This window comes from Apteryx rowi, unplaced genomic scaffold (genome assembly GCF_003343035.1).
Source record: "Apteryx rowi isolate R43461 unplaced genomic scaffold, aptRow1 scaffold_160, whole genome shotgun sequence".
NCBI lineage: Eukaryota > Metazoa > Chordata > Aves > Apterygiformes > Apterygidae > Apteryx > Apteryx rowi.
Window position 1 is genome coordinate 492440 of NW_020447864.1, and position 12928 is coordinate 505367.

Consider the following 12928-nt stretch of genomic DNA (forward strand, 5'->3'; position numbering starts at 1 on the left):
TACAGATGTTGAATCCATCCTGAAAACAAGTGTGCATGAGCATATATGCAGTGGCCTGAAATTCCAACTCCTTCTAGTTTTAAAGGGAAATGGACTAACTGAGAAGGAGCAGTTTTCCAAACCCCACCTCACCAGGGGAAAGCCACATTTCTTAACTCTGTTTTGACGTAATTTGAGTTAGACAGAAACACAATTTGTGGATTTCCTCATCTACTTTGGCTAGACCAAGACTAGTCCAGATCAATTGAAGGATTACTTAACAATTATGTTTTGCCTCTACACTCAACAAGGTTCAACTTGTACACATCTGAGTAACAATTCAAAATTTCATATCATGTCTAATGTCCTACCACAAGTCATGATGCAGCAAATCATCCTTCTAGTATTTATTTACATTTTAGACTATTACAATGGAAATTTCCTTAAAGAGACCTCAGTTCTCTCAGATACTTTTCAGACTTTGCCATTGTACATTGAGTTAATTTTCACTTATTACAGCAGAATACATTTAGTATTTAAAAGTCTGTTATGTATTCCATTTGCCCTTAACAGCTTTATATAGTACTGAGTTAAATAGGTGTAGGACAGTAATTATGTCAGCAACTGATGCAGAAGATCAGAAAACTGATAGAAAATGCATGAAAGGAAAAGGGATCAAGTTCTAGCAGGCTATAGGGAATGTAGAGAATATAGTGCATTTTAAGGCTCTGAGGGCAGCTGTTTTTTGAGGAAGTACATAGATATTGCACACTTACTAAGGAACAAGATACAGAGGGAGCAGAATGCTAACAAATAACACTGAAGTGAGCATCACTGCAGCATCATGTTGCAACCTAAAAAAGTAACTTCTTAGCTTTAGAATATTTTGCATACCATGTGAAAAGTTGATGATTTTAATATAACGAGGAGCAGAATTAATTTAGAAACATACCTGGTGGGAATTGGTAAGCATTGTAATCATGCTTTAAAAAATGACATTTTTGACTATGAAATTATTATTTATTATTTTCATTACTATCACCTGAAAGCATCCTAGTCATGGAACAGGATATAATTATACTCAGTTTTGTTCAACCATAATACAGAAACACAGTCTTTCCTCCCAAAGCGCTTGCAGTATCATCTGGCATGCAGACTGGCAAGATACTTCACATGTATGTACATGATTTACATTACCCCACTCTTAACAATTTGGGATAGATGAATGAGCTCAGAGCTAGAATATTCTGCATGGGAGTGCACTTTCTGACATTATTCAAGGTGCTTAATCTCACCATATCTCAGGTTCCCCTTTTTAAGATGGATATAACAATACTTTGCTCTCAAGTATGCTGTGAAGAATATTTGTTTAATTTATACAGTTCTTTGGAAATATTAAGCTGTTAAAGTGACTGTCATATTACTCTTATCAAAGAAAATCTCATATGAAGCATTCATCTTACTATGAATAATTTGCTACTTAAGTTCAGTCAACTTTGAGATAGAAAAAATTTACAGTGAAAAAGTGTATAGAAGCACTTTTCAGCAGCAGCTCTGGAATGAAGGCTAAAAAATGAATATTTGCAGGAGAAATGTAGTTACCAGTGCTAGACTCAACCAGGCCACCAGGATTAACATCACTACTTTTGTAGAAAGGGCCAAGCGATCTTTAACTACCGCAAGTGGTCAGAGCCTCAGTTTTCTTTTTCAAAACACTCAAGAAATATGTGAGTAAATTAGTTCAGCAGATATTCTGAGAGAAGAACCACCTACTGAATCACCAGCAACACTTCCTGTGGCATGCTGGGTTTCCTTTGGTATCTCCTCCAAAAACTGACCCAGCTCATTTTTGCTGTCAAAACACTATCCCAAGATGGTAAGGCCTCATTCTGTGCCAGAATGATACAAATGTGGCATATTAAGTAAAAGGAATGTTGCATATTACAAAAGACAATTTGTAATATTGTTGAAAGAAAACACACTTCACTTAGTCTGTATTTATCATTTATTTACTATTCTTCTACAATGAAATTTCCTATTTTTAAAACATCATTTTTAATTTTGATTTGATGTCCAGCTACTGGAATACTACAAAAAGAGGGTTTTTCCAAAGCCTGATTCATTGATTTGTTTCCACCCTGCTCAGGCTGCTTCTTGCTTGCTGTTTTTAAGTCTTCATGTGGATAGCTTTGGCTACATCAGTGTGTGGGAGGTAGTTGAATATCATTTGAATATCTGCATTCACACAAAGACTCTCTGTAAAAGAACAAAGTAATTTAGTTTTGTCATAATTTCTTATTTTTCTGTTTGAGAAGTTTCTCAGTAAGATGTAAAATGTGTTTGGAGTATAGATTTTCACATAGCACAAACCATGATACTTCTGAGCAATATGCAAATTACTCAAAGGCTGAAATTTGAAATTTCCTGATAAATAGAAGTTCTGATACTGTCAAACATTTTTTTTTACTTTGCTTGGATTTGTTCTTCTTTCAACTTTTAAATAGTAGTAAGTTAAAACATTGCATATAATTTAGCGCATTAAAATTAATATTGTAGTCTAATATGAGTATTTAAGAAATCCAGTCATTAGAATTGAAATAGCAGTATCAGAAGAATTTAGAGTTAAATACATTTCTTTTGTCTTTCCAGTTAACCTATGTGTTAAGTTCAGTATGGTTTGTTTTAGACCAGACTATCTTTTCTGCTGGAAAATTGTTACCAACCAATTCTACTTACAAATAATACATCTTTTGTAATTACCTGAATCAGCTTGAAAGTAATTTGCAAGCAAAAAATAACCTGAATCATTCAGTATTTTACTGTGAATAAATAATTTAACTAGTTGTGCTTCTGAATAATTCTATATCGTTGTGCTTCCATTACCAGGTTTGCTGAAGCTAAATGCCTCGGAGAAAAAGTAAATGAAGTGAGAAATAAAATAAGTGAGCACATTTCAACTTCATTTTATATCTGTAGTTAATATAAAATCACAGCATTCAGAGGATGTGGGAAGAGATTCTAGTTTCTAAAGAAATGAATCAATATATTACTAAAATTTCCAGTAAGATTGTAGTAGTAATTTTATTTACCAGTTTTGATTATTATGAACACCTTAATCTGAAAAACAAGAGTGTTCTTTACTTGACAGGATGTGTGAAATTTATTGAAGGGAGAAGTTACGGTATTGACCTTGGATTTTCTGAATTTTTTTCTGGGATAAAAGGATCTAATAATATCATATCAAATTGTGAAATCTTTGGATTAAGGATTGTATTTACCTGTATATTTATACAGCTTCTGAAGTTCTCACTGTTCACTGCCTTTGTATGGATTAATTGGAGGGATTCTGTGGAGTGCCCCAGCTGGTTAGGACTTTTTTCCAGTTTTTGTTTTAGGGCCACAGCAGCATATGCCTGGCTTCCCATTAGGCTTCTGGTTTCAGCATATCCAAAGCAAAAAGTCACTTACAGATACATTCAACCCCAAGCTAGGTCTTCCCCAGTACTTCTGCCAGCCTGTGGTGTGTTCCTTGGTGATTTCTGAGTTAGTTAATTCCAACCCGGTAGGTGCTTTCCTGACAATTGGCTATCCAGCCTCTCCATCAAATGTGAAGAAGCACAGTTTTGTGCTCTAGCCCCAGAGTCCTTGGGGATCAGGCCAGTGTCCTCCTGTATGCGCATATTCTGGTGAACCAAGTCTCTTCGAGCTTCCAGGTACAGGCACAGAGGACTGTTTTGACGTTTTAAAGGTAATCTAGCATCCACCTCCAGTGGTGTAGCACCTGCTCTAGGTTTCCGTTGCCTTCCATATCTCCCTTTTGCTATGAAATGCTGGCAGACAGTATGAGAATTAGTGAAGCAGTGTCCTTGATGTAGGTACAGCATGATGGGAACACAGTGTGTATCAACTGTGGGGTGTGTGCATTGTTTTTTTCCCCCCAATAAAGCTTTTCTTGTCTTCCCATACCTATATACCTTTGTAGGATAAGCCAAAGTGCAGTTCAGTTTTTCCACCCATCTTGCTTTGGTGTTGAATCAGCACTGGGCAAAATCTCCTTGCTAAGGAACTTGCCAGCTGCAGAGGTATATATCTGGTGAAGGAAGAGGAATTCAAAAGGGCTTTGAGGTGTCTGTGGGTGGTACCAGCACAGACATGGACAATGAAGTCATTGTCACCCCTTCTTGTTTCATAACAGCAGTTGACTGCTGGGAAAGGACAGAAGTCTTCTCATGGCAGTCCTGGTGATTGCTCTGTACTTTCATCATAGCCATGATTATATTCTCTGTGGTCATGAATCGTAGCTCCTGCCAGATTCCCCTCCCAATGACCTTTGGGTATGCCAGAAGTCCCTTGGAGATATTATGCGGTATATTTAGAATTATGTCATCTGTGAGGAAAGACTCAGCCATACACAGACACCTGCAGGCACTGTCAGTGGGAAAAGGTATGATCATGAACTGTCATATCATCTTGAAGTCCACATTGTCTTTATTTGCTTCCATCTCCCATATTTTCTCATCTGTAATAGAAAGCCCAAGTAATTTCTTGGCCTGAATGAGTCAGAGAGAGACTCAGCAGTGGATGCCAAATTTCTTTCTCTTGCTGAAGCTGAAACCCATTTTGGAGCAGGCATAGTGCCTGCAATACACCAGCAATAAGCAGTCAGAAACAAGCACATCTTTCTCTGTGCCAGGAACTGCAATAGTGCTGCTTGAGGACAGGAGCCCAGAACCAAGTACATGCACCTTATATTTGTTGCAAACATCTTAGGGGGAGAACAAGTGCCTGCAGGATGTGGGAGGTGGTACAAGAGATGGTGGGACAGTCCTGATGGATAGTACATCCAGATGGATGGGCAGTCCTGAAGGTACCACTTGTAGTATGATGTTGGAACATGACTTGGGTGGTCTGGAAGTCCCTTCAGATTTGCAGGGGTCTACTGTGGCAGCACTCAAAAATAAAGCAACAAATCAATGTAGACATAGCTTTGGAAGACTCTGTTTACGTGGATCCTAGCAGAATCTAAAATAAATCTTTGGTTTGGACTTTCTTTTTTTCCCAATAAGTTAGACACAACTTTTGAACACTACAATGCAATAGTGTATGGATTTTACTGCAGTTAAAAGCATCGGTTTTAAAATTTGTTTTTGGTGAAGTTCTTCGGTGTTAGACATGAAGCACTTAGTAGACTAGATTTGGGGGGCGTGGATGATACAAAAATCTGAGTGCATATTCATATATATATAAAAAAATAAAATAAATGATCACTGGAATGAAACATAACAGCTGTAGAGCAAATCAGTAGTGCTGTGCTGAACTTGACAATGTCTATATGCCTCCTATAGGAAACTAATACCTTGTAGACAGCATGAATATTGAAAAACTCCTTTAAAAATTGAACTAGAAATATCTCCATAATTCTAAAGAAAAGTTACACAAAATTACACATTCTGGTTTTGTTTTGCTGTTTAAAATGCAGTTACAAGTGAAGTGTTTTCAAGTTGAAAGATAGATTTCATTTGTCTCCATTTTTTTGTTTCAGTAGTAAAATAGAAAAATAGTCTTTTCATTTTGGCACCCAGACAAAATATTTTATTCATGTAGCCCTACTGTATGAACAAGAGATTCCATCCACATTGAGTCCTTTCATAGATGTTTGTCTGCTGATTTATGCAAATTATGCAGATGTATGCTACTCTGTGAATGGTTTTTAAACACCAGTGTCTGAGGCTTGAGAAGGATCATAGTCTGCACTCCCTCTTTGAATTCTTTCTGTGAAACTTTATGCCGCATATGAAAATTCGCACTCTGGTTTTATAAATATTGTATTTTATTCAGTTATTCTTTTCTCCTGTCCAGGCTTCTGTTGATTGTAGTGGTTAATAAATCTGCCTATTAGCACTTCTCTAACAATAATTAAAACTTTGAGTCAAGAATGACACTTTCTGGCTTCTTTAGGTTAGCCAATGCAATAGCTCTACTTTACATAGTTTAGCAGCCTGAAACAATTTTTCAGTTAAGTGTGGTTCATCATAGGATGCGTACTCAGAAGACCATTAAAGATGCCGCATAAGGTTGCTAACCCACCAAATTTATACTGAAAACCTGATAGGAGGAATAAGAGTCATCTGTGGCCTGCAACTAGATCTTTAATTTACTTTTTATTGTTGTTTTGGTTTTCTTAAGCATTCCTGGCTGCCTTGTGCACAATCAAGAACAGATTCCATCAATATCAGTTTCTGTTATTTCTAAGCTACACTTAATAGTATAAAACTATGCACCACAGAGGTCATAGGGGAAGCCACTTCATGCGATATAGAGCCCATTTCATGAGGTCTGATTATATTCTGAGACATTGACAGCCATTGGTTGTAACTTGTATGTCATAAATATCCTTTCATTTTGACTTTGGAAATATTAGAGTGTTTTGCAGTAAAAAGTACACAGAATACTCCAACCACTTCTCAAATACACTAGAATTTCAAAAACATACTGGGAAGTTGGTTCTGAGCAAATAAATTTGCGATAAGATTTTCAATGTAGGTTCTGTTGGTATTATTGCTTCCATAAAAAGATAAAGGATAGAGGATCAGCACAGACACTTGAACATGCTCCTTTAATATATAGAAAGGCTCTTAGAGCAATCCTCAGTTTTAGAACTTACTGCCTAGTTAGTCTGCCAGAATTTAGTTTCATTAATTCTGGACATCCTACATAGCCTGTCAGTTTTCTTGAAGGCTGTTCAGGGGGCTGTGCTGAGATGACTCAATTTATTATCAGTCTTTTCTTGATTTTGTGATTATTTCTTTATGGCTGAGGTATTTGTGAAACAAGACTGGTGCTGTAGTTCTAGTTAAGAAATTGAAGGCCCTTGCTCAACGTAAACACAGCAGTATCCTCGAGAAGGGCTGGATCTGTCTTTAGGAAAGCCTGAAGGGAAGCTGGGCATTCACAGGTCTATCACATAAGGCATCTTAGCCTTGGGGACACAGTGCGGAGCATGGCAAGGCTGCAGAATCAAGCCGTCTCTAAACTCTTATTGTCTAAGCCTGCTTGCTGTCAACCACACTGCAGAGCCAGACAGACCCTTCATTTGCATTATCATATGCACATCAGTATAACACTGAACGTTGCTCACTGACCAGGAAAGGCTAGTCCTTGCTGGTTTGCTGTATGGAAGCGTTCTTAAATTGCTGGTACATCTAGTCAAATCTCTTTTGGCTCTGGATGTTCTTTTTCCCTGCTCTAATCACAGTCAAGGAAAAGCCTGGAAGAGCTTTTCAGCTTGCAGCTGTGCTATTTTTGAGAGATGTTGATGGAGGATCTGAGATAGTGTCATTTTTTTTCTTTGGAAAGTAATGGAAAGTAATTGTTTATTAAAGTAGTTATTACTATACTTTGGAAAGTAATTATTAAAGTGTATGCTTAATGCTGGTAGCAATGAAAGAATTGTAACACCTCATTTTTGTTAGTATGGTCACAGATTCAATACATACTATTTACTCTTCTACAACAAGATCATCCACACAGGAGAGTGGATTTACACTGTCATGATGATCACCATGACCAGCAATTTCTGCATGAGGAAACTGACCTTTATGGAGCTATATAAAGAGCTTGCAGTGACCAGCATCCACTGCATGGACAAGTCTGCAAGAGACTAGCTATTGCGATCTGGAAGCTGGCTACCCCAGACTTCAATAGTTGTCATTAATCCAGTTTGACAAGTTAGCTCTTGGTAGTGTGGTATCACAGATTTATAACGTGATTCGCTGAGGTGTGTGGAACATAGTTAATATGACTGATATAATAGATGGTTTTCAGAGAACAGGTTTTCTAAACTGTGCTGAGGATGTCAATATGCAAAGTGTGATGGCCAAAAACGTGTTTGTGTATTCCAACTGCAAAGAACTCAATCGTTATGCAGGCCCTGGCTGACCCACAGATGTAGGTTCATGACCAACATCAAGGAACACCCAGGGCAATACTTGACTACAGAGTGCTGCTGAGATAGGACATTGACCCGTCAGGGTTAACAGGAGCTTTACTTCTAGGGTATGGTTATAAGCGAAGTATTTTTACCCCTATTACCAAGAACATTCTGTGTGGAAGAATTCTGGCAGTGAGGAGAGAAAGTCTACATCTGAATAAATTGCAAAGCATTAAATGATTAAAAAGAACTGAGTGCTACTTCATTGGTAAATGAATAAATACTGTTCTCAGTAAGAATTAAGCCAACACATTTATTCAGAATTTAGTCACTAAAAGACTTGCTCATACACAAGAATGTGCTAGACACATGCATGTTAGATGCATCTAAGATTAGTAAAGATTTCCAGTTCATCCCTATAAATGTCTGTCTGTCTTGGGGTATTTGTATCACTATTAGGGCTATTTTTTCCTAAGAAAAAAATGTACTAAATGATATTTAATGCCCAAAGGGAAGCAGCTGTTGTTTTCAGTCTGTCCAGAAATCAGCTAACATTATGATTGAAGCTGGGAGAGGAAGGGCAAACTCATGTGGGAGTAATAACTGTGTGAGGAAACAGGCACTCTCAGAATGAAAAAGGGTAGGTGGGTGGATTATGTGTGCATGATGTTGATGATACAGCTATACCCACAGGAATGCTGAGATGTTGCACTGCTCTGCATCATTTCGCACTTTGATTTTAGTGCACAAGATCATAGGATATCAAAAGCAATGATAATCTTTAATGAGGGCATGTCCTAGTATTGCCAAGCAAGATTATTCAAGAGTCTTAATTTAAATTGCTTGCAAGTCATTCAAACAATTGTCATTACATATCACAGTTAGTGGAGTGCTACACTGAAATGATGAGGAGTGGAAGAGAGCGAGGACAAGAAATAACAGCAGTCAAAGAAAATATTGACCTTGATTCCCTGCCTTGTATCTTGCACTGTCATTTCCATGAGTGCAAAGTAGATGTAAAACCTAATCAGAACCTTAGTAAGATAAAACCTGCATCAGAATTCCTCATGCATGACAGTGATAGAGTTTTAGTCTATATGACTGTGGAACTTTATTTTGATATAAAATGAGCAGACAGATTTTAAGAGTGGAGAATTAAAATGATTGTACAAGAGCCTCATTCCATTGATGGCAAGTTTTAAATTCACAAAAGACATATCTGATTATGGCTGCCGCTTCTGCTTATTCATTTCTGTATTTATGCATTGTAGTATGTAGCCTTTCTGAATGGAAACCTCTGGGGAGCAGCAGTATCCTGAATTAGGGGTGGACAGCAGTAAACCTGAAATTTGTGTTGTTGCTTTATTAAGCATAGTGAGTTCCTCCTTATAGAGCCACAGTTTTCTTACTTTGGTCAGCCAACATTTTCTCTCTCTTTCTTTTTCCATAGCCTGTTTCTTACAGCCACTTTTCCACATATACATAGACACACTCTTGCACAGAGAGAAAAAAGTGATTATAAAGCAATGACACAAGACAATTACAAAAATATAAAAAGCAATGACAAAAACACAGTAATGAAAATATGCTTGCATATGTATATTGGTAGCTATTGCAAATTTTTTAGTATTTGATGGTATCAAATCATTTTCCTCTTGAAGTAAATAAATACCTCATTGATTAACTCCTCCACTCCCACATATCTGGCGCATTTTCATATTTGACTAACTTTTACTAAACATCATAGCACAAATGAAGGACATAAGGATATGAGGTTGCAGTTTTATCTTACTGCCTACAAGAAATTATTTTATGGGAGTGTCAGATTAAGAATTATTTTGGTATGATCACTTTGCCTTTCTATGGAGATGGACTATTTTAAACACCAAAGTAAGAATATTTTGTGCAAGGTTTATAATTATACCTGTACAACTTTATCAAGGGAATTGATACAAACTTTTTTTGCATAGATAAGAACTGAAATGAGAAGAAATGATGTTTTCSAGGCAGAGATGATCTGAGAGCAGTGTATTAGCTCAGTTTTAAATCTACATTGTTTTAGCTTCACTTGCTGTCATGAATTACTTACTTTGAGAAGAATGAACCAATTACTTAAGAAATGGAATCCCAAAGATGATTGTAGGAATGTTATGTATATTTCAGGCCATGATTATATGGATTTAAAGAGTTGAGGGAAGTCATGCATGAGCCAGAACATTTTTAAAACTTTTACTGAAGAGGTATGTGTACTTAGAAAGGATATAATTTTTCTGTTGAAATGGAACCTAAATTAAATGCAAGTGTTGTGATGGTTTGCTATATAAAAGGAAAATTCATCCAGATCAACCCATTGCTTTCTTAAAGTTCAGTATTATTAGTAGTATTATCTGTTGATTCTATGTTACTATAAATGTTCTAAGTCAGAGACATTAGCTCAGTGGACATTGTTTCAGCCACATATGAAGTGAGACTTAATAAGGGAGAAATTATTGTGCTTTGAAATGTATTCCACACTTCAGTGTAACATTCTGAAATACATATTCTTTTATGCAAATAAACATTGAGACTTCAGAGTTGCTGATTAGGATAAATCACTGTTCTAGTTTGATTCCAGAAAGTCTCAAGTACTTATGCAGTCTTATATCTGATATATAAGCTCAGTGAGTTTTATTGGAAATGACTAGTGTAGAAGAAAAATCTTAGAATTGTGTTTAAAAAGGCATTGAGAAACTCTAAGAAGAAAAAAAGGTTATATTCCAGAGAGAAATCTGTTTCAAATGAGATGCAAACAACTCATAAATAAATGATTTCAGTATGAAGATTTAATGAACAGATAACTCAGTAATATCATTCCACAGTGTTTCATTCTTCAGGTGACTTAGTATGAATTGCTATTCTCAGCAGAGACCTTTAAATTCCGTGGAACAAATCTTGAAATCTTCACTCAAGAGAAACTCCAGCTGAGGTCAGTTTGAGTTCTACTTGTATCAGGGTTAAAAAGAAATTATGAAAATATTTCCAGATTTGGCTTTATCATTGTTGTTTTAGTTGATAAAGAGCAACAAGTATTAGGTATAGTATCAATATAAATAGAGAAATAAAAGCCCTTATAYTGTGAAATATATTGCAATATATTCTGTCTCTGAGCTCGCCAAAGCTGCCTTCATGAGCTGCATTCACAATTTCTCTAAGTGTTATGATACTGCTGAGGCTACTCAGCCTTCTGTTGATGTGGACAGCAATCCATCATTCTGCACTCAGCCAGTCACTTTGGGACTGTCCTCTACTTAAAAGGTAACATGAGGGCTACTACTGTGAACTACAAATACTATTCTTTGTGAACTGCAGTATGTCTATAAAAATTAGGAGGAAAAAAGTTATTTTTCTGAAACTGTTCTCTGAGGCATGCTCATATGTACAGTCACAACCCATCCTTCTAATTTTTCCTGCCAAAGTTTCTGAAGAATTTGTAAATATGCGGAGATTGACAGGAGCTGGCAGATATTACATATAACTTCTACAGCATGTAGCAGGACAAATGTTATATGTCTGCTGAACAGGTTGGCTGAGGCGAAATGTGTAAGCATGTGTATATAGATGGTACCTCTCAAATAAAAAGTCACAGATAAGTAGCCATTTTTTTTCTGGTTCTGATTTTCTTTGTTTCTTTTGTTTATTCTTTTGTTCTGTTTCAAACCTGTCCTCTTGTTCTAGAAACAGGGATATTATAATCCAGCATCAGGGGGAAGAACAGGCCATTTCTATGGCATGTTTTTAATTGATGTATTTAGCTGACTTCTATAATGTTCATTAGAAGCATCTCTCATGCTGAACAATTTAAAACAATGGTTAAGTGAGGGTATACCCTCGGGATACTCAGCAATTAGGAGAAGTTAGTCTCAGAAGTCTGAGCTTCTCTGCTGATGGAAGAGGAATGTTGACTGTGATCGTATTTTTCAAGAAAAGAGAAGAAAAGAAAGATGCAGCTGTGGCATAGCTCTTAAAAATGTCACTATGGTTTGTAACAATCTTACAATACTGTAATTGCTGAAAAATTATAATGCAGAGTAGGTTCTCTAACCATGGATCTCATTACCAAATTTTCAACACCTGTCAATGGCTTAGCAAGTGCAGTGTCCAAACACAAGGAGATTTTGTGGACTGGAAGTTAATTTCTACTTGATAAAATGGGTGGCTCATTAGGTACAGGAATTAACATGTGTAAAGGATATAAGACAGAAGGTACTGTAGCAAAGCGAAGGACCAAATATTTTAAATAATAAAATCTGTAATTTCTGGACATCCCAGTCTTTCTGAATCAGCTCTGCAGGTATTCAGGAATGACATAACAGGTATGATGTGTGGTCTTTCAAGTGCTTTTTCTTATTGTATAAGCAAATGTTTCTTCTTACAGAGATATTGTATACTGCTCTTAAACATTACACAAAGTTTTGTGTCGTTAGAGAAGAACTTACATGAAAAGCAAGAGAATTTGCTATTTATCTTATTCTTCAATCAGAGTCCGTTCTTGATTTAGAGAAACTCCCTGGGAAGCAACCATTAGCATACCCAACAATGCTTGATATTTAAAAAGTAGGGGTCCCAGATTTCCTTCCCAAACAGAAGTCTGTGTGGTGCAGCAAATGTAACATGTTTAGGATGTGCTGGGCATGCTGCACAAATGTTCATTTGCACAAGTGCAACCCATCTAGCACATTCTCTAGGTGTCAAACTTACTGTATGTGCTCAGATGAATTCTACAAAGTGTGCTCAGTGTCATTCTGCATGCATGTATAATGATTATTGGGTTCAGGATTTCTGGCTGCCTGGCAGCTACTACCCCAGCTGGACTGCTGAATACCTGCGAAATTCCAGATGAGGAGCCAAATTAGTGATCTAGAACAAGTCAAAACAGTAGTTTACCATGAGAAGTAGCAGATTTGACAAGTATGTATTAGTGCAGAATGAAAGCTCTTTGAAAAAAAGAGATTGCCTGGGAGCTGCTTCACCGCTTCTGTT

At 36.7% G+C, this 12928-nt stretch overlaps 1 protein-coding gene across 1 annotated transcript in view; it reads left to right on the forward strand.

Moving 5' to 3' along the window:
- The window catches only part of KIF6 (kinesin family member 6), a 201797-nt gene that overhangs the window by 151653 nt on the left and 37216 nt on the right, over positions 1 to 12928 (forward strand). Inside the window, exon 16 of the mRNA XM_026059833.1 lies at positions 2866 to 2921. Within this exon, the coding sequence (XP_025915618.1) occupies positions 2866 to 2921 (56 nt within the window). The remainder of the gene's footprint in view (positions 1 to 2865; positions 2922 to 12928) is intronic.